This window comes from Chaetodon auriga, chromosome 6 (genome assembly GCF_051107435.1).
Source record: "Chaetodon auriga isolate fChaAug3 chromosome 6, fChaAug3.hap1, whole genome shotgun sequence".
Taxonomy (NCBI): Eukaryota; Metazoa; Chordata; class Actinopteri; order Chaetodontiformes; family Chaetodontidae; genus Chaetodon; species Chaetodon auriga.
In genome coordinates this window covers 16,665,646-16,686,713 of record NC_135079.1, presented here as the reverse complement: position 1 = coordinate 16,686,713, position 21,068 = coordinate 16,665,646, and the positions used below count along the sequence as shown (strand labels likewise).

Genomic DNA, 21,068 nt, shown 5'->3' with positions numbered 1-21,068 from the left:
AATACAATAATGGCGCTTTGCTGTCCTGGTAAACGATTGTTCCCAGGTGAATGATGCAGGAAATACCATACCAGGGCACTTCCTTTTGTAGTTTTGACCTGAAAGGAGATACTGTTGTGAATGCATATTTTGAAACTCATATGTCAAGACTCAAAATGCACTGTGTCATTTTCAGTTTTGCTCCAAAAGTGACAGAAATTTACTTTTTTTGTTTGTCACCATTCATAAGAAATGAATCCACCCCCTGTAAATTTACCTATGTGTACATTAGTATGATTTTGATGTAGGGACTGCATTAAAACATTTGCATTTTGTTCCACCTTATATTCTACTGTACTGCATTTCAGAAGCAAATATTTGTGGTTTTCACTCTGCTGTACGTGTCTGACATTGTAGCGAGTTACTTTAACATACGTACGACCTGCCGTATTGGTCAGTCTAGGTTTGTATTAAATGTACGTGAAATTGGTGGATTTATGTTTTTATTGTATTAGTGTTGTATGTTTGTAGTACTGTATGATTGTATATTTTATCCAGTAAAATCAAGTCTTGTGCAGACAGTCCAGTTGTATGTAGTCTTTTTAGCCTCAGAAACCATAAATGGGACCACTTTTTTGTGATACTTTACAGCTTAACTATAAATTATTGATACGAACAACTGTTGAATTACAAAGTTGTGTTAAAAAAAAAATCCTTTGAACAGAATTTATTCTTTCTGTTAACAATGCTGATGGCAATCCATCAATAGATGAGTTTTTCAGTTTCTAATGAGCCATCAGTGTCATTAACGAAGTGTTTTTCATTCATCAAGTCTGCAGTTGTAAATGTTAAAAATGTTGTTAATGAATGGATTTTGCTCCAAGTAAATGGTAGCACTAAGCGTTCTAAACACTAAGCAATTAGACCACATGAAACATTAAAATACTTTCCATGGCTGAATGCATCAGAAACTTGCATTACAGGGTTTGAGCACCCCTCTTCTTTCATTATTAAAGCAGTTGGATAAAACTCTGCGTCTGTGTGGACTGAAGAAAGCCACAGAATGAAAATGTAACCAAATAAAGCAGAGATGGAAACAGAGATGCTCTGTCGCCTCTCTTCCTTATATGGTAATAGAGCGTGGGGAGAGGGGCGGGGCTGTTGCTTCAACGTCATCAACGTGCACCGGACACCCGGAAGCGGAGCGAGATCTAACATGTTTGGCTGAAGTTAGCAGCGTTTGTGACCAAGTAGAATAGTATTACTACATATTCACTGTATAAAGCAACGTTGTATTGTTTGAAGCACCTTCAGGATGAGCGTGAGCGAAAAGGAAAAGGTAAGGTAACAGCAGGTAGCTCCATAGCCTTTTTAACTTTGCAGATTGCATCCAAATACATGTACTTGCAGCCTGTCGTCCTGAGCCCATGTTGCCAACCTTTTCTCTTTAACCCAGGACCCTGCAGCCCTGAAGGAGGAGGGGAACGCCCTTTTCAAGGCAGGAGACATGCAGGGCGCTGTGTGCTGTTACACCAAAGCGATAAAGCTGAGTGACAAACAAGCAGACAGTGCCGTCCTGTACCGCAACCGCTCTGCCTGCTACCTGAAACTCGAGGACTACAGCAAGGCAGAGGCAGATGCCTCCAAAGGTGGGATGAGTCGCAGTCAAGGAAGTTTAAAGTTCAAAGATCACTTAGTACAGATATACGTAGTTTGAAACCTAAAACATCACCTAAATATACAATTAAGCCCGCTTTTAGCTTGATTGCAGTCTGTCCATCAAGATAGATTTACTGTCTCCTGCTGAGGTTTGGACATATGGCCTGTAATTTATCCCAAACCAGGATCCTGACTGACATTTAGTCTGGGGTGCTTACAGTAACTCAACAGCAGCTTTTTTCCACACACAACAGAAGTAGTCATGATGATCTATAGACCCTTTGGTTAATAGTTTGGTTGAGAACCACTTTCAACACATGTACATCCACCAACCGTCTTATCTTTGATGACAGAAACTGTTTACAGCTATTAGAAGATGGTACCATTCACATTTCAGGTCAAAGTAAAATCTTTGTACTGTACTGCTGCATGAATTATCACTATACATGAATTAAGATTTAAGGATGTATGTACACAGTTATATTGAACGTGTCATGTCTGTCACTCGTCAGCTCTTGATAATGACCCGGGTGATGTGAAAGCCAGGTTTCGCAGAGCTCAGGCTTTCCAGAAACTTGGCCGGCTTGACCAGGCCTTTCTGGACACTCAGAGGTGTGCCCAGCTGGAGCCCAAAAACAAAGCCTTCCAGGATCTGCTCAGACAGTTGGGAGCACAGATCCAGCAGAAGGTGACGTGTTTTGTTTTAATTATGTGGATGAAGATCATTGAAGTTTGTTTTTTATTTAAAACAGGAACCTGATGAAACTGTTGCTAATTACATTTTTTTTTCTTTACTGTGTAGTCAATGCAACTAAACTCCACAGATGCTCGGGTGCAGCAAATGTTCTCCCTCCTCTTAGATGCATCTGCAAATGACTCGGATCGACAAAAGGTAAGGGTGGCTCAGAAGGCAGGCAGACAAAGTGCTGAAATTCACTGCATGTGTTTAATTGTTAGTCATTGCATTTTCTGTAAAGTTGTCTTGCACCAAAATAACATGGTCCACTGTTCAACTCCAGGCTGCTCAGAATCTGGTGGTATTATCTCGAGAAGATGCCGGAGCTGAGCAGATCTTCCGTAATGACGGAGTGAAGCTGATTCAGAAACTTCTTCAGTCAAAGCAGGAGGATGTTGTTCTTTCTGCCCTGAGGACCCTGGTTGGGTTGTGCACTGGGCATCAGTCCAGAGTAAGTGTGAAGATTCCCTCTGAAGTAGCCTTTGCATTGTCTTTAAAGCCCCTTTTTTAACTGGCATACAAACTTGTGTTTTCTTTCTTAGACAACAGTTATTAAAAATTCTTTTCATTTCTGCGCATTTGTGTTTCCACTCATTGTTGAGTGCTGTAGCACAGTTTATCAGCAGATGTTGCCGTATATTTACATCCTTGTCTGTCAAGAGACTGTGTTCACGATGCAAGTAACTCTCATCAGCTGCTTTTCTGCTTTTTACTGCTGACATTTACTGTTTAATTCCCAGACTATGGCTATAGTGAATGAGTTGGGAATGGAGCAGCTGTGTGCAGTAATGGGATCAGGAGCCTCCACTGTGTCTCTGGCTGCCTGCCACCTGCTGCAGGTGATGTTTGAGGCTCTGACGGAGGGCATGAAAAGAGAGATCAGAGGGAAAGATGAAGCCATACTTCCCGGTGAGTTTGGACAATGATCATATTTATATTTGGAGTTGGCTCCACATGAAAGTTGACCTATAACAAATGATTTTTGTTTGTGTATCAACTTTCTGCCCTGTGCTTTCAACGCTAATTAACTGTATGAATTTGACTCAGAACCCTCCAAGGAGCTACGCTCAATGATGCGCCACCTCTTGGAAATGATGCCAGCGTCTAATGTGTCGGGGCCGGGCAGAGACAGCGCCATCAACCTCCTGGTCAAACAAGTTCCCCGCAAGTCCTTGAAAAACCCAGACAACTCCCTCACATTATGGGTGATAGACCAGGGTATGAAACACATCTGCACACAGAATTTCTCACATTCCTCTGCTATGATGGATACCACAGAGACAGAGACCTGCCAAGCATACCTGTTTCAGTTTTTCATTATAGTTGCACTACCATGGGCAGGAGAAGGAGGTGCTTACTCTATGTTTTCAATGTCAAATGGAATGTTCCTGTGGCCTCTGTCACCAGTTTTATCTGCCACTGCTGCAGACAGATTAATCAACTCCTTGTCCTCCCGCAGGACTGAAGAAAATCCTGGAGGTGGCCGGGACAGTCCCTGAGCTCTCAGAGGGACCGCCTCTTACAGAGAACTCTCACATGAGCTGCTCTGTCTTGCTTAGCAAACTTTACGATGACCTAAAGAGCGACAAAGAGAGGGAGAACTTCAACAAACTGTGTGAAGAATATGTACAGTGAGTTAACCACCAAAACTTTTTGTCATTCGAGCTGCAATAACTGTAACTCATTACAGGCCATGAGTCTAATAGTAGCATTCTTTCACTAATGTTCTAGCTGATGTTTTTCTGGTTAGGCAACACTTTAGCCGATCTGGCCTCGACGCCAAGCTGCGAGCCATCCAGACGGTATCAGTGCTCCTTCAAGGACCGAGCGACGTGGGTAACAGAACTCTGGAAATGTCAGGGATGATTGATGCGGTGATTTCCCTGTGCGCCTCCGAAGATGTAATTCACCAGCAGGTAGCGGTGGAGGCTCTCATCCATGCTGCAGGCAAGGCCAAGAGAGCCTCTTTCATCACAGCCAATGGCGTGGCACTTCTGAAGGACCTTTACAAGAAGAGCGAGAATGACAGGATACGTGTGAGAGCCCTGGTGGTAAGCGCTGCAGCAAAAGCAAGTGTATCTATTTTGGACAGCTGGAGAAGAGAGCATCTCTAAATAAAGATGAATGAACTGCGGTTTCTGATGGTTATTACACAGGGTTTGTGCAAGCTTGGATCAGCAGGAGGGACAGATTTCAGCATGAAGCAGTTTGCAGAGGGATCCACGCTGAAGCTCTCCAAGCAGTGCAGAAAGTATGTTTGCCTGTGTTGAGGCCTGGAGCCGCAGACAGATTAAGAGAAATGTGTCATTCCTAATCCACATTGTTGCATAACTTAATTAAAAACAAAAGATGAGGAGTGGTTTCTTGGATTTGAAATACGAAGAAAGCTGTGTCTCTTCCTCTTTTAGGTGGCTGTGTAATGAGTCCCTGCCCCCAGCCTCCCGCCGGTGGTCTGTGGAAGGCCTCGCCTACCTCACCTTTGATGCTGATGTGAAGGAAGACTTAGTGGAGGATAAGAACGCTCTCCTGGCAATGTGCCAACTGGCAAAGGTTTGACTGATTGTAACTGAAGGTTTTTTGTAGTGGTTGACTTGGATTGCTCTGACAGCCTTGTTTTTTGGGGATTTCCTTTTGTGCGCCTGCAGTCGGAGGATAAGACAGTACTTTTTGCTGTGGGCTCCACATTAGTGAATTGCACCAACAGCTATGACGTGGAGAAGCCAGACCCTCAGATGGTGGAGCTGGCCAAGTATGCAAAGCAGCATGTGCCTGAGGAGCACCCCAAGGTACCGTTTAAATGCTGACATCAGCTAACATCACACAATATCTTTTTTTAATATTGCACAGTAGCTCTACCACTGCAGATTTACATGAACCTGTGTGTCTTTTTGTGCGTCAGGATGCACCTTCCTATGTGGAGAAAAGACTGGTGAAGCTGCTGGAGGCTGGGGTGGTGTCTGCGTTGGTGTGTATGGTCAAACAGGAGAGTCCTGCCCTCACCCAGTCCTGCAGGGAGTCTATCGCCAGGTAGGAAAGTGACAGTAAGTCTTTCCCACTCACTGTTCTTTCTACAGATCTTCTATTAATGCCATTTCTCACGGCAGGGTCTTCTTGGCTTTGGTAGAACGGCAGGAAGACAGAGGCACAGTGGTGGCACAGGGTGGAGGAAAGGTAGAGCACGATGATAAATATAGTTAGTTTAGTCTGCGCACTGATTGAAATACCTTGCTTTAGGAGATTTGCATGACCTATGTTTACGGTTCTCCTACGCAGGCTTTGATCCCACTGGCATCCGACAACACAGATGTAGGTAAAATCAAAGCAGCACAAGCCCTGGCAAAAATAACCATCACATCTAACCCCGAGATTGCCTTCCCAGGAGAAAGGGTGAGAAGTGCATCTTGTAAAAAGCCTCTTCAGTTGAAAAAAAAAATCGAAGTATTTTTATTGTTTAACCTTGTCTCACTTTTTGTTGTCAGATCTACGAGACGGTGCGCCCCCTCGTCAGCCTTCTGAGTCTTGAGTGCACCCTGCTGCAGAACTTCGAGGCACTCATGGCTCTCACCAACCTGGCCGGCATCAGTGAGAGACTCAGGTTGGCCACTAGGGGGAAATCTCTCCCAAGAATACACGTACAAAACAGTCAGTTGTGGTGGGACATGATACAAGTATTGGAACTTGTTTGCAGAAACCAGACCGCAGTTTAATTCTTTTGTTTTTCTTCTGTACATTTGTTAAATCTGCTTTCTTCATATGAAGGAACAACATGTCAGAATTGTAGTACCTGATTTTCCTGGTTAAACGTAGGGGATATTATAAGGGAGGCAGGTCCAGTATTAAAGAATTTCAAAGTGTACTGCATTTTAAATGACATTTTTCAAAGCTGTCACGGTGTTAATACTGCTCTTAAATAGCTGAGACAGCGTCCCCTCAGTGTATAGGCAAACATCTTGGTGTTATTTTATTCATGTTTTTTATCGTTCTTGGATTATAAGGTCAAAGCTTCACACTTGACTGTGTCTGCTCTCGAGTCTACTTCCTTATATAATGCATCTTTTAGTCTAACATCACAGTTTTGTATCAGTGTTCAGAGTGCCTGCTTGTGTTGATGTTCTTTCACAGACAAAAGATCATAAAGGAGAAGGCGGTCCCAAAAATCGAAGGCTATATGTTTGAGGAGCACGACCTGGTCCGAGCCTCTGCCACAGAGTGCATGTGTAATTTGGTTTTAAGCACGGAGGTAAGACACATATTCACAGATGATTGTATGGCACGAATATGTTGAAAAGTTAACTTTAAAAGCATTTGTTGTTTGGTGTGTCCTCAGGTGCAGAAGCTGTATCTGGCCACAGGGAATGATCGCCTGAAGCTGCTTGTGCTCTACAGTGGAGAGGAGGACGAGAGGCTGCGGAAAGCTGCTGCAGGAACTCTGGCCATGCTGACCGCCGAGCAGCCTGAGCTCTGCTCACGAATCCCTGGAACAGTAAGCACACACCCATCAGCTCAGCACTGACACACACAACAGTGAGTCATTTTTCTATTTTAACTCACATGACTCCTTGTTGTCCCCTCTTCTCAGACGACCCACTGGCTAGAGATTGTTCAGGCACTGTTGCTCAGTGAAATATCTGACCTGCGTCACCGCGGAGTGGTCATAGTTCAGAACATGATGCAGGCGGAGAAGAGTCTGGCTGAGACGCTGATGGAGAGTGAAGCTCTGGAGATTCTGTCCGTCTTGGCGAAAGGAGGAGAGGGCACACCGGAAGCTGTTTCTAGGGTTGCTCAGAACTGTCTGGACAAGGCCGTGGAGTACGGCATCATCAAGACCAGGGAAGGGAGGGAAAAGGGCAAAGGAACTGAACCCTGAAAACACAGCCGCAGCGTGTGGACCTGCCTCCTGGCAATGTCAAAGTGCTTCAAGTGTTATGTGGGACCAGTGAAGTCATTTCATTTTTGCAGGAAATCAGTCTGGGTCTGGATGTGTACAAGCTGGTCCTGAAATGCTTGTGTCCAAACCAAAAACTGAAAAGCAATAATAAAAAAAAAATTGAAGCTCAAAGCCAGGTATTAAACAAATACCAGCTGATACTCACAGAGGTGTTTTGTGACAAGTGAGCTTTGCGTTTCCACTGATTGTATTTATCTTAATTATACTCTCTGTTCCACAATAAGGCCACTCTATACATTCTTTGTTAAAGATTGTCATTCCTTGAGTTTTGCAAATGTTTCTATTTGTCACCATTATTCCTCACAATAATTTGTCTTTATTTTCCTTTTTATACACTACTGTATTCATTCTTCTTATATTTTTGCCCTAATCTACAGCAAACACAAAACACAAACATGCCAGTCACATCATTGTGTGATTTTTATTTTTAATGTTTATCGTCACTATTATCGTCACTGCACTGCATTCCCAGTGTCTTAATTGTATGGATGGTCGTTTCCTATTTTTGACTGAACACATGGGCAGAAAAATAAAACCTGTACCCGAATTAGATTGTCGCCTCTGCTGAGTTCACTCTCCTTCACTGTCAAGTCATTGTGCTGCAGTACTGCTGCGCATGCGCAGTGCACCTTAACGCTAACGCTCCACCAGTGTTAAAACTTTGCGGATAACTGCGTCGCAAGGCTTAGCAACGCTTTCATGAGACACTACACAGAGGTTTGGACTTTCCAATGCGGTGGTTCGGGTTTGGCTTCAACGCGTTTGGACAGATATACGTCCATGAGAAGTTAATTAAAGGAAAAGAGAGTAGCGACGCTGCGCAGGACGTCAAAGTGATTAGCCCCACAGAGCTAGCTAGACGCGACTGCTGCTTGAAGAGAGACAGTCAAATTAGAGCAAGTTGGAGTCGAAGAGCATCTTTGCATTTGGATGGTAAGTTTATCAGAAATGAAACGGTAACATCTCTGCTTCTACAGCCTTATTAGTCGCAATATAAGTAGATATCACAGTCTTTATTTAGCTGTTAACTCGTGTATTTCTCTTGGTGTCCCTCTGTCAGGTGACAGCTGTGTGTGCCTGGCAGGTTTCGGGGCAGCCAGTGAGCCCTGTGGTATTTCTATGAAAGAGAGCCGTGGCTGTAAAGACGCCGTCATCAGTGAATCGTACTTGACCCTCGCCTTCCCAGACAGAATTGAGACCTGGGATCTGCAGAAGGAAGAGAAGACTCCATCATGGAGCATGGAAATAAAAGCAGAGAGCTCTGGTAATGTACGTCTACTAGAGAATAGCTAATGGAATTATGTTGCGATAACTGGCTAATTGGCTAAAATGATTGCTTTCCAGGACCCCCTTTGAATCTCCCCCTGGTCCCAGGGGGTCACATAACCTCAAAAGCACCCTTCTACCGCTCCTTATCACCACACCTGAAAGCCAAGAGTCTGGCGCTGGGTGCAGAGCATGCCATCCTTCTCAGTGCCTCTGGAGCTGTGTACACCTGGGGACTGGGCAGGTAGATCTAATACTCACACATATGACTTCACTGAGAATGTGTGCAATAACACCCTCATGCATGTCTTGATTGTTTGCATTGTGTTCATTTGGCAGCCATGGTCAGTTGGGGCACGGAGGACTCACCTCCGAGGAGGAGCCCAGGGCAGTGGAGGCGCTCTGGGGGATGCCCATGAGCTGTGTAGCTACAGGAGGCTGGCACTCTGCCTGCATTAGTGGTAAATGTCATACAAGATGTTGGCAGTGAAAAGGGTTATATCCTCAACTTGAGGAAGAAAAAAAACATTGAGCTGAAGTGACCTTTTCTTCAGACGGGGGTGACCTTTATGTATGGGGCTGGAATGAAAGTGGCCAGCTTGGACTTCCATCACGAGGGCTGAGGAAAGAACACAAGCAGGAACGTCGCGAACAAGCCGGTAAGTCTGTTTTTTTTTTTTTAAATCAGACCTTTTGAGAGGGACAGTAAAGGGACATTTCTGCACATTCAGACTCATACAATGTGTAATTAGCTGATGTGGACTTCACCCCTAACTACATTGTTCTTTCTGTGGTATATGTGATAGTTAACACTCTGCATGCTTCAATATAAACATTTCCACAGCATCTGTAAAGGACACTTAGTCCACAGGACTAATGTTCACTTAGACCTTACCATTAGGACTTGACTGTACCTGTAAAGAATGCATTTCTGACACTTTTGAGTACAATAAACTAAATGCTCAAGCTCTATTGTACTGGGTGAGCTAAGAGTGATATTTCAAAGTATTTCCAATGTCACACACTATTTAAATGGACATGCAAAAACCTTTAAATTATTCATGGTTGAACCATACCCTAACTGTAATTTGATAAATCAGGTATGCTGCTCATAGACGTTATTTACAGGACCAGTGTGTAGGATTTAGAGGAATCTAATGGTAAGTTTGCAGATTGCAGCCAGCTGAAAATAACACTACTATTCCTGTTTTCATGTCATTATACATTCATGAAAACCTAACTGCGAATATCATATTACATTTCTGCCAACTGATCCCCTAAATCCTACACACTGGACCTTTAAGATGTAGTTAGTAGTATTAACTGCAACACTGATTCCAATGAACAGGAGTGCCTTGTCAAGATGCCAACACATTTCACACTGCAGAGCCACAAGCGGGAGAGAAACATGAAGAGGTGTTCATATCGATCCAGGCATTCCCGGCTCTGCTGGATATCACTCCATCATGTGAAATCAGGACAGTAAGCTGTGGCTCCCGCCACACTGCTGCAGTAACAAGTAAGAAACATCACTTGAGTTTAGGTGGATGTTGATGCACGTCAATGACACTGTCATCTCACATTGTCGCTTTTCAGCCACAGGTGACCTCTACACTTGGGGCTGGGGTAAGTTAGAATTTGTAGTTTGATCTGTTGTAAATGTGTTACTGTAAATCTCTGTTAACCAGTAAACCTAGAGCACAAATTAAACATTGAAGTTACCCTTCTGTTTCCACCTCAGGTGACTATGGCCAACTTGGACACCAGACCTTTATCAGCTCAGACGAGCCCCAACATGTGGAGTTCTTCAGGGAGCAGCAGATGCGTGTGATTGATGTAGTGTGTGGAGCGTGGAACACTTTTGCTGCTGTCGTCAAGGAGGAAGTAGCTTAAAAAAACACTATAGAATACTAAACGTGGACACTGAACTTTGGACACCGTACCAGGAAGTGTAAATTATCCCAACAAATACAAGACTTTGAATTAAAGGACGACTGGCTTAAGTGCAATATGATATCCTTAAATATGTTTTCATTGGTGTGTGATCAAATGAAAAATAAGGTAAGTTATGCACCGCCATGTTTCTACAGTAGCCCAGAAGAGACCAACTAATCACTGGCTGTGGAGAGTATCATTCCATTTTTAGCAGCAACAATAGGTTTTCCTACATGTCTGAAAAGGGAAGGGTGAGGTGAAGGGTCTTCAGTTGTTTGCAGTCAGCACCCTCACTGCTACATGCCACTAAATCCCACACACTGGTCCTTTAAATGTATTTAGTAATATTTACATATGTAAGTTCTTCTTTATCTGTATAAAAAAGACACATTATAAATGAGTAGTTTTTGGAAATATTTTTAATTTTATGTACAGAAATAAAAAAATTCACAGGTTTTATATTTCACAAACGACAAAAGAGTTAAGGCAGAATCCACAGGTTAATATAATTTAAGGCAAATATCTAAAATTGTGATTAAAAATTAAACACCATCATGAGAGTTAAAGGGTGGTGCATTTCCACAGCCCACTAGAGGTCTTCACAGCACAATCTTGAAAGAACTGTGGAGGAATCAAAACATGATAGAAGCAGTTAGGGTGAGGAAAACTGGGTTGAGTAAAGTACATATTGGTGATAGCGGCAGTTAGATTTCTACTCACCTGACAAAATCTGGCGACCTTGAGATGACATGCTGAAACTCTGAGAGGTTGACGGTTCCATCCTTGTCGATGTCTGACTCTTCGAGAATCTACAGAACAAAAGGAACAAGTGTTAAGCCAGCTGACTCACCAGTGTACCAACCTGCAACCACAAGCTGTTTTAACCATCCAGTGTTTCTCCCTCCAAAGAGCCAACATCTCAGTGAACTCACGTTGTTGATGAGCTGTCTCATTTCTTCAGCTGTTAGTCTTGTGTCATCCGTCTCACCAGTCAGGCAGTTAACCAGCTTCTCCAGATCACCGCAATCAAGAGTTCCATCATCGTCAAAGTCTGAAAACATCAATATGATTAAATAACACAGACTGGTAGCCTTACATGTATAGTTTATAACCAGCTCATTTTTTTACTAACTTATTTACCAAATATACGGAATGCATAGTGGGATTTGATTTCCAGAGTAGCAGAGTCGCTGAAGGCACTCAAGAGGTCCAGAAAGTCCTCAAATGTGAGGCTTCCATCTTTCTGTTCAGAGGTTGAGAATACTTGGCAGATTCTTTCCCTGAAAGGGTTGGACTGAGACAGGAACAAGGACAAGGGTCAGTACAGATAATCAGTACCTGAAGCACTTCCTCAAGAACACACAATAAAGGGCAATCCTGGTCACACAGTGAGAACATGCACTGTGCAGTCCACATAACACCACATTTCCTCTGATTAGCTATCAAGTAGCTTTTCACCTTGAGCTCCGGCAGAGTCAGAATCTTCTCCATTGGTACTCTGGTATTTGGGAGGTCTTTCTCGTCTCTCGTGAGCAGTTCAGAGAATCTCTTATGAGCACTAAACAAACAAAAAAAGCTTAACCATGGATCACAATAAGCAGTGCTGGATGATCAAAATGCTTCTTTTAAAACTAGTAATGTTTGTAATGTGGCATGCAGCTGATCACTCACAGAAGAATTTCTTGTTTTGTCAAGAATGTCAGCTCCTGAAAGTAAATGAGCATTATTAGAATGACAACAGTTGCCTGAAACAACTGTTTTCCACACTGAAGAACTTTTAAGAGTTTGACTTTCTACAATTCATCAGTGATTTAACTCATGGCATTAAAACATTAGCTTTCGGTATCTTCTCAAACGTCTTGTCAAACAACAAGTGGTAGCTCAACGAAGCTGCCATTAACATTACGATTAGTTTAACGTACAGGAAATACTACAAACACGGACAACCACTTCTGTTGACAAGGTTTAATAGTTTTATTTTGCCTTAAAAAAGTAGGCTAAAATAGCTATTATGTTATCCTTGGTTATTACGGGGCGTAACAACTACGCTCTCAACTTTAGCCACTTAGTTAACGATACAGCTAATATTTACTTTTCTTTGCTTTGACTTTTGGCACTTACTTGGTATTCTGAGAGCAAATCCTTCCCAAGTTGACTTGCCGTGGCGCCCATTTTGAAACTTTCGTCTCTTAAAAATACTTTGGTTTCGACAAACAGTCATCCACCGAACTTCAAGACAACCAACTATTGTTGCTTTAGCATCGCCTACTTCCGGTATCTAGCTGATACATTCCATTTCCTGCTTTTGGCTACGTAACGGTTACCATAGTGACGCACATGCAAACGGCGACAACCAACAGACCAGCTGTCCACTTTTTTGCCGCAGTTTACAGTAACTAAAAAATAAATAAATAAATAAAGAAATAAAACTACTACTAATAATAATAATAATAATAATAATAATGAAGCCTGAGTCCTGTACTTTGGTGTTTGTTTCCAGTTTGCTCATCCTAGTAAGATAGAAAGTTGTTCTTTGAATACTTTTCAAAAGTCTTTTTGGGACATTTTTCTTTGCTTTATTCGAGATTAAAATGTGGCAGGAAACCAGGGGGAAGAAAGTGGCCATGCAGCAAACGGTATGGAATCGAACTGGGGGTGTTATAATCACAACAGTTTTAACCAAATGGTGTCACCTCATCCAACTCCTTCAGTATACCATGGTATGAAAAGGTTGCAGCAAAAGTAAAGATGTTGCATTAAAAAGAAAAAAAATGCCAGAAATATAAAAAAAAAAAAAAATTAAATTATTTAAGTACCAGGAGTACTCTATTGGCTGTGCTAAATCAATTATTTTGTTAATAGTATATATCTTCCCATACAAATCACAAAACTGTAATTACCATCTTCTATAAAGTATAAGTCCTTAGTATGGCTTACTAGTATACAAACATATGAAAAAGAAATATAAATCTAAAAAAAAAAAAAAAAAAACAGTTTCAGGGAATTAACTACCAAACTAATTAACTGATTTTTCTGAATATCAGTGGATGAAGATGAGAAATAGATGAGGATCATGACAGGAAGATCAGGAGATGATTGACTAAGCTCCTGGATTTGTCTCCCAGTCTCTTGTATCTGAAATGAGCAGAAACAAACAATTTCCATGAACAAAAACAGTATTCCTCTTAATGCAAGAAATAGACTAATGAACAAAGTGTAAAGTTTAAGTGTTTAATATATCAAATCCTTCTCCTAAATCTTTTTTACATCCTACTAGGCACTAATCTCATCACACCATTTTTTTTGTTCCTGTTAAATATAATAACTCTTATGTGTTCACAGACTGTACCTGTCATTTTAGTTCCCTCTTTGGTCTCAGCTGGAACACCAATCCCATACTCATTTTCAGCAGTGACTCTGAAGAAATAGATTCCTCCCTCCTCTAGGTCAGACACCTTGTAGGACAGTCGACGGCATTTGTCTGTGAGTCTTGTCCAACCTTTTCTGCTGAGGTCCCGTATGTCTACAACATAGGTCTTGACAGGGGCTCCTCCCTCATTCTCAGGGATGTCCCAGGAAACTGTGGCTGAGTTCTTGGTCACATCTTTAACTGCGATGTGAGTTGGTGGACCAGGTGAATCTAAAACTCTCACATTCAGTGTCAGAGAGGCCGATCCAGCAACGTTTTGCAGTTTGACTACATATTTTCCAGAGTCATCGCGTGTTGCTCCTTCCACTGTGATAGAGGCAACGGAGCTGCTGTTGTTGATCATTCCTCTGACTCTCAGATCTACATCTGCTTTGTCCCATGTCACACTGGGAACAGGTTTGCCTGTGAAAGGTAAAGTCAAAGTGAAAGATCCACCCTCTTTAACAAGCAGGGTCTTCCTCATCTCGGTGGAAATATTGAACCTGGGCTCTTCCTCTCTCTCCACGGCCACTTGAGGATCTGTTTCAGGACTGGGCTCACTGATGCCAATCTTGTTTATGGATCTGACAATAAACACATATTCCACCCCTGATGTGAGTCCAGTAACTGTAAGCTCTCTTTTATCTGTGTTGTGGACACCAACAGTCCACTCTTCCTCTGCTGATTTTTTTAATTCAACTTTGTATCCAGTGACGACTGCTCCACCATCAAACAGTGGCTTGTTCCATGACAGAGTTATAGAGGACTTGGATGAATCGACTATGGTGGGTTTTGCAGGAGGGGAAGGAAGAAACTTTGGATCCTCTGCCAGAGTTAGTGCGCATGGGAGACTGGGTTCACTTAGCCCAGCAGAATTCTCAGCAAAAACTCTGAATTCATACTCACATCCTTCATGCAGGCAAGAGGCTTTGACTCGTAGGTCATAGACTGGTTTCTTATTGACACGAACCCAGCGAACACCCTGCTTCTCCCTCTTCTCTATAATGTAACCACTGATGCGGCTACCACCATCGGTGGCAGGTCTCTTCCAACAGATAGTCATTGTGTCGCTGGTTGCACTCGTGACCTCAACATCTGTCGGAGCGGAAGGGATAGTAAAGGGATCCATGGCCTTGGTAGGCTCACTTTCCAAAGTCTCACCTTCCCCATACTTGTTCACTGCCCTTACCCTGAACAGGTATTCATTTCCTTTGAGCAGTTTGGTTATTTTACAAGTAGTTGCCATCATGTCTCCGTACACAACGATCCAAGCTACACGACTGGTTTCACACTTCTCAACAATGTAGTACAGGATTTCAGCACCACCAGTCTCATGAGGGGGTCCCCATGACAGGGTGCATTTCTCTGCTGAGAGTCCAGACACTTCCAGAGGTCCAGCAGGTGAGCCTGGCCTGTCCAGGACCTTGCAGGTGATAGCCTTAGATGTGGTTCCACCTGTATTCTGTAGGGTCAGAGTGTATTGTCCAGAGTCTTTCCTAACACTTTCTTTGATAAGCAGAGTGGTATGCGTCTTTGTTGCAGTTATCTCAGCCCTTCCCTTGGTGCCAATATTTCTCCCATTCTTCAACCAAAACACTGTAGGGTTGGGGCGGCCAGAGATGTCAGCATCTATTCTTAGGAGATCTCCTGCTTTGACGACCACCACATGTCTAAATTTGTCCTCCAAGATAATTTTGGGTGGTTCTACGTCATGCTGTACTGTAACAGGTCCTGTGGTTTCTGAGGGTGCACTGAAGAGCTCAGCAGCATTTTTTGCAATCACACGAAAATCATACTGTTCCCCCTCTGTGAGGCCAGTCACTTCCAAGAAGGTGTCCAGTAAGTTGGTGAAGTTGCACTTAAGCCAGTAACTATCTGGCAGCTCTTTACGCTCAACAATGTACCCAGTTATTTTAGCCCCACCATCATATTCTGGTTTGTCCCATGAGAGGGAAATTGAGTTGTTAGTTATATTGGTGACTGTGAGGTTGCGTGGGGGATCACACTGGTCTCTCGCTGCCACAGGCTCAGATGTCTTACTACATGGTCCAACACCAGCCATATTCTCAGCACAGACCCTGAACTCATAAATCAGGCCTTCTTCAACAGTTGTTGCCTTGAACTGGTTATCAGTAACTGGGCTTTTGTTTAACTTTGTCCACAAAATACTGCTTTGATCTTTGCATTCAATGTAATAACCAATAACAGGGCTGCCACCATCACTGTCTGGCTTCCTCCATGCAACCACCATGACGGACTTTGAGGCACTCACAACTCGGAGATTGGTTGGTGGACCAGGGGGCTTAAAGGGATACTGGGCAACAACAGGTTCAGACTCAACAAAGTGGCTTTTGCCATAGCGATTCTCTGCAGCAATACGAAACTGATATTCACTGCCCTGTGTCAGACGGGAAATTTTGATTGATGTTCTGGCAACTGTGGCTGACACAGTCTGCCATATTGTGCTGCCTGTATCTCTTTTCTCAACAACATAATTACTAATTTGACATCCACCAGTATATTGTGGGGGCTGCCATGACAAAGACATATAGTCAGCACTCACTTCATCCACACTGAGGTCACATGGTGGTCCAGGTCTCTCAAAAACATTGACTAAGATTTCAGCAGATGTGGTTCCGACCGAGTTGGTCAGGGTCACTTCATATGTGCCAGCGTCTATTCTGGTTGCATCTTTGATAATGATCTGAGATGATGTGTCAGATGTGTGCACATTTACCCTGCTTGTCTCTTTCAGCAAGTTGCCCTCTTTCTTCCACGCTACTGTTGGCATTGGTATACCCTTAAATGGAACATCAATCTTTAAATCGTATCCTGCCTTCACACTAAATGTGTTGGACAGCAAGTTAATAATGGGCTCAGCACTACTATCATTTACTGTAACAGGTGCCAAAAGGTACTTTGGTTCACTTTTTCCCTTTTCATTCACAGCACTCACTCTAAAGGAATACTCCTTTCCTTTAGACAGCCCGTTAATAGTAACTTCCAGTGCTTTACTATGTGAACATATTGCCCATGTGTCATCTCCCTTCACCTGCATTTCTACAATATAAGATGTGATTTTGCTTCCTCCATCGTGGTCAGGCTTCTCCCAGGAGAGTCTTCCACTATTGCAAGTAATGTCACTGACAGTGATTTTGCCAGGAGGCAGAGGAGCCTCAGACACTTTAACAGGATCACTGGTCTCCGCTGGCAGTCCAGCACCAAACTCATTCACAGCCAGGACACGGAAATAATAGAAGCATCCCTCCTGGAGATTGTCAATCTTGTATGAGTTTCTCACACAATTGCTACAGATGCTTGTAAATGCCTTCCTGGCCTCCTCTCGCTTCTCTATGATGTAGTGTGAAATCTTTGCTCCTCCGTCAATGAGAGGTGGTTCCCAGGAGATGGACACAGAGTCTTTCTTTACATCCTTTACCTCTAAGTTTGTTGGTGCAGTGGGAGAGTCCAATACTCTGACATTGATGAATGCTGATTTAGAACCACTGTAGTTCTCAGCAGTCAACACATATTTTCCAGTGTCATTTCTATTGACATTCTCAATCATTAACACTGTGTAGGAACTTGATACCTCAATTTGAGCACGTTCACTGAGAGTGCCACCTTCCTTTGACCATTTAACCTCAGGCTCTGGCCTTCCTTTGATGGTGACCATCAGACTTAATGTGGAACAGGCCCGAACGCTGACAATCTTCCTCAAGGTAGCGTCCAACTCAATCTCAGGTGCCTCCAGTTTTTCAGCAGCTACCACAGACCCAGGTACATCCACATGCTCTCCTACTCCAGCGGCATTCATTGCACGTATACGAAAATTGTACTCTCCATTTTCTCTCAGCCTCTTCACAATGTAGTTTGTGTCTTCCACACCTGTGCTTGGCGAGCATGTGATCCACTCATCCTCTGCTGCTTCTTTCATCTCAACTACAAATGCGCTGATGGCTGCTCCACCATCATAGATGGGCTTTGACCAGGTAAGAGACACAGTACTGCTAGAATAGTCCACTACTTTGGGGTTGGTAGGGGGACCAGGTGGGTAAGTAGCTTCACATACTTTGATATATTCACTTGGCTCACTGGGTGCACCCACACCACCAGCATTCTCTGCCAGAACTCTAAACTGATAGTAATGTCCCTCAGTGAGCCCTGTGCATCGGAAACGCAACTCATTTAGTCTTCTCTTGTTACATTTAGTCCACCTGACACCCTCTTTGTCCCGTTTCTCCAGGATGTAGCCATCAATCTCTGAGCCTCCATCTGTATCAGGCCTTTCCCATGTCAGCACTACAGAATCGCCAGTCACGGTGCTGGCTGTGGGGGTAGAGGGTGCACTAGGTGTTGTAAAAGGGTTTTGGGCAATGAAGGGGTCTGATTCCAGGAATTCACCAACACCATATTTGTTAACGGCAGCAATTCTGAATATGTATTCTTTACCAGGCACTAGTTTTGTCACCTTATAACTGACAGCTTCAACGTGAGGCTCCACCCCGGTCCATGTAACACGGCTGGTCTCCCTTTTTTCAATGATGTAGTGGGAAACACTGGCACCGCCATCATTTACAGGGGGGTTCCAGTGAAGATTACACTTCTCTGCACTGACAACTTTCACCTTCAGAGGTCCATCTGGAGGACCAGGTCTATCCAGAACCTTCACATTAACTGGGATAGATGTAGTTCCACCAGTGTTACTGAGGGTCAAGACAAAGTGTCCTCCATCCACTCGTGTGCAATCCCTGACAGTCAGAGTTGTGTGAGTGAGGGTAGTTTTGACCTCCATTCTTGGTGTAACTTTGTCAATTTCTTTTCCATCCTTCAGCCATGTTACTACAGGGAGGGGCTTCCCGAAGTAATCAGCGTCAATAATGAATATCTCACCAGCCTGAACAACGACAGTATTCTTGAACTTCGGGTCAATGAATGCTGTGGGTCCTTCAATAACATCCTGAACAATGATGGTTACACTTTCCGAAGGCTTGCTCCAAACGCCAGCACCATTCTTAGCAGTAACTCTAAATTCATAACTTTCGCCTCCTGTCAGACCTGTGACTGTGAACTGATTCTCAATAACATTGGTGAAGTTTGCCTTCATCCATCTGCCATCTGGGAGCTCCTTCTTTTCAACAACGTAGCCTGTAATGGTACTCCCACCATCATATCTTGGCTTTGCCCACTGAAGTGTGACATTTTCTCGAGTAATGACAACAGTTTCAGGTTTACCAGGTGGATCACAGGGGTCTCTTGCCACATAACTTTCAGATATCTTGCTAGACGGACTGATTCCAGCAATATTTTCAGCAAAGACTCTGAATTCATACTCAATACCCTCCTCCAGTCCACTCGTTTTGAAGCGAGCATCGGGTATAACAAGTTTGTTGAGCTTGGTCCATAAAATGCTATTTTTCTCTTTGCGTTCAAGATGATAGCCAATGATAGGGCTGCCTCCATCTTTGGCTGGTGGCTCCCATTCAACCACCATGCTATACTTTGTCACTGTGGATGTAAAGGGTGTGCCAGGGGCACCGGGCACACTGAAAGGATATTGTGCAGTTACAATAGGAGAGGTGATTGCAGTACTCTTTCCATACCTATTTTCTGCAAACACTCTGAATTGGTATTCACTTCCTGTCTTCAGTTTGGTGACTTTGATTGTGGTTCTTACTGTCGTTGCTGACACAGTCTGCCATTCTGTACTTGCAGTTTCCCGTTTCTCCACTATGTAGTTGTCTAGCTCACAGCCTCCTGTGTATTGTGGTGGCTCCCAAGAGATGGTAACATAGTCGGAACTGACCTCATCAATCCTCACAGGCCCTGTGGGTGGGTCCGGCTTTTCAAGAACAACCACAGTGATTTCTCCGGTATATTTTCCAGCGCTGTTGCTTGCTGTGATAGAGTATTGACCAGAGTGCTCTCTGGCTCCATGTCTGATATGAAGAACTGTTAATGATGATGTATTTGAAACCTCTAGCCTTGATGTCTCTTTGACAGCCTGACCATCTCTTTGCCATTCAATCTTTGGTGCTGGGTGTCCAACCACTGGGATCTCTACTTTCAGATCTCCACCATTCTTGACAGTAAATGTGTTAAAGGTTATCTGGAGTTTTGGCTTAATGGCATTTTCTATTTCTGTGACAGGGTCAGGTTGGACCTCAGGGTTGTGTTCTCTGTTGTCTGCAGAAGTGGCAAGCTGGTCTGGTATGAGGGAAAAAAAGGATCAAATAAGCAGGACATTAGATGAGATCACTGTGCTGAGTAAAACTAATTACACAAGTTTCATATTGTACTTAATGAGTCAAATAAATTTTTGACTTTTTAAATGCATTTCAGTAAACTTAATCTGTTGAATGAATCCATGTTAATATATGAATCAATTATTTCATTTGTTTTGCATGTATTTTAATTTATTGTGAAGTTTTGGTTTCCAAGAAAAAATCTATATCATGACATACTGTATGTTAAGTAGGTCATAGCAAAATATGTCTGAGTCAATACCTTTAATATAGATCTATCTGAGCATGAATTAATTCTAGATGTTTGGTAACGATTTATGTAACAAATTACTCCAAACTCAAAGTTCTATATACAATCTATTCAGAGCTTCAAACTTTATTTCACTAAAACACAACACAACCAGGAGCAGTTGTTATGAAGTGCAGGTCTGAACTTTCTGTTGCACTTTAACTGCAAGTTTTATAGTGTATTTCTCATAGGTATGATTATAGTATTTATTTTCCATTTTTCTAACTTTTCTGAACATTTAACAATTCATTTAAGTTTAAAGGAAAATTAATATTCACTATCTAGACCAAACTGAGACAGGATGAATGCATGACATACCTTGGACAATGACTTCGCAAGGCGGCTGGGAATCCTTTGCTGTGAGCCCTGCACCAGTGTCCGGTGTCATATTTATATTTAGAGCGTGAGCTTTATCTTCTGCTTTTTGTCCCACCTAGAGAAGAGAATGGCACAAAACTGTCAGAGATAATGAAGTAAAAATCAAGCAAATACAATGATGGCAATATGTTTCTTTTTTCCCTTTTTATCTGAGAGTGTTGTGTTGTCAGGTGGTTTGGAAGAAGACTGCACCTTCATGACGACAACAACAACAACAACAAATT

The 21,068-nt window shown here is 43.0% G+C and overlaps 3 protein-coding genes across 4 annotated transcripts; 2 read left to right on the top strand and 1 right to left on the bottom strand.

Annotated features, from left to right (window-relative positions):
• The first annotated feature begins 1,150 nt into the window (after positions 1–1,150).
• Positions 1,151–7,872, top strand: unc45a (unc-45 myosin chaperone A). The gene is made up of 19 exons (XM_076733250.1): positions 1,151–1,318; positions 1,436–1,628; positions 2,151–2,326; positions 2,441–2,530; positions 2,658–2,825; positions 3,115–3,283; positions 3,422–3,592; positions 3,834–4,005; positions 4,125–4,425; positions 4,531–4,625; positions 4,783–4,924; positions 5,020–5,160; positions 5,274–5,401; positions 5,479–5,545; positions 5,648–5,761; positions 5,854–5,969; positions 6,497–6,614; positions 6,702–6,857; positions 6,954–7,872. The coding sequence occupies exons 1-19, from the start codon at positions 1,295–1,297 to the stop codon at positions 7,239–7,241; spliced, it is 2,829 nt and encodes a 942-aa protein (XP_076589365.1). The 5' UTR covers positions 1,151–1,294; the 3' UTR covers positions 7,242–7,872.
• A 45-nt stretch (positions 7,873–7,917) lies between these two features.
• On the top strand, positions 7,918–10,603 carry rccd1 (RCC1 domain containing 1). 2 transcript variants are annotated; one of them, XM_076733252.1, is made up of 8 exons: positions 7,918–8,255; positions 8,383–8,586; positions 8,667–8,832; positions 8,928–9,049; positions 9,143–9,247; positions 9,976–10,107; positions 10,185–10,214; positions 10,330–10,603. In XM_076733252.1, the coding sequence occupies exons 1-8, from the start codon at positions 8,054–8,056 to the stop codon at positions 10,479–10,481; spliced, it is 1,113 nt and encodes a 370-aa protein (XP_076589367.1). In that variant the 5' UTR covers positions 7,918–8,053; the 3' UTR covers positions 10,482–10,603. The 2 variants fall into 2 exon arrangements, with proteins under 2 accessions (XP_076589367.1, XP_076589366.1); XM_076733251.1 differs by having other exon boundaries at positions 9,937–10,107.
• A 321-nt stretch (positions 10,604–10,924) lies between these two features.
• On the bottom strand, positions 10,925–12,821 carry cib1 (calcium and integrin binding 1 (calmyrin)). Its single transcript, XM_076733253.1, has 7 exons — positions 12,645–12,821; positions 12,195–12,229; positions 11,982–12,081; positions 11,664–11,817; positions 11,456–11,574; positions 11,244–11,332; positions 10,925–11,144 (listed from the first exon to the last, which is right to left on the bottom strand). The coding sequence occupies exons 1-7, from the start codon at positions 12,693–12,695 to the stop codon at positions 11,123–11,125; spliced, it is 570 nt and encodes a 189-aa protein (XP_076589368.1). The 5' UTR covers positions 12,696–12,821; the 3' UTR covers positions 10,925–11,122.
• Between the last annotated feature and the right edge of the window lie 8,247 nt (positions 12,822–21,068).

What these genes read in the sequence shown, in the direction of transcription:
- rccd1 (XM_076733251.1), top strand. Translation starts at nt 8,054, where the DNA reads ATGCGGTGGTTCGGGTTTGGCTTCAACGCGTTTGGACAGATATACGTC. An exon ending in TACACCTGGGGACTGGGCAG is followed by an intron (nt 8,833 to 8,927) that starts GTAGATCTAATA and finishes TTCATTTGGCAG; the next exon opens with CCATGGTCAGTTGGGGCACG. An exon ending in GGAACGTCGCGAACAAGCCG is followed by an intron (nt 9,248 to 9,936) that starts GTAAGTCTGTTT and finishes TCCAATGAACAG; the next exon opens with GAGTGCCTTGTCAAGATGCC.
- cib1 (XM_076733253.1), bottom strand. Translation starts at nt 12,695, where the DNA reads ATGGGCGCCACGGCAAGTCAACTTGGGAAGGATTTGCTCTCAGAATAC. An exon ending in CTATGCATTCCGTATATTTG is followed by an intron (nt 11,575 to 11,663) that starts GTAAATAAGTTA and finishes TGATGTTTTCAG; the next exon opens with ACTTTGACGATGATGGAACT. An exon ending in AGGTCGCCAGATTTTGTCAG is followed by an intron (nt 11,145 to 11,243) that starts GTGAGTAGAAAT and finishes ATTCCTCCACAG; the next exon opens with TTCTTTCAAGATTGTGCTGT.
- unc45a (XM_076733250.1), top strand. Translation starts at nt 1,295, where the DNA reads ATGAGCGTGAGCGAAAAGGAAAAG. An exon ending in TGCCTGAGGAGCACCCCAAG is followed by an intron (nt 5,161 to 5,273) that starts GTACCGTTTAAA and finishes TTTGTGCGTCAG; the next exon opens with GATGCACCTTCCTATGTGGA. An exon ending in TTGCCTTCCCAGGAGAAAGG is followed by an intron (nt 5,762 to 5,853) that starts GTGAGAAGTGCA and finishes TTTTGTTGTCAG; the next exon opens with ATCTACGAGACGGTGCGCCC.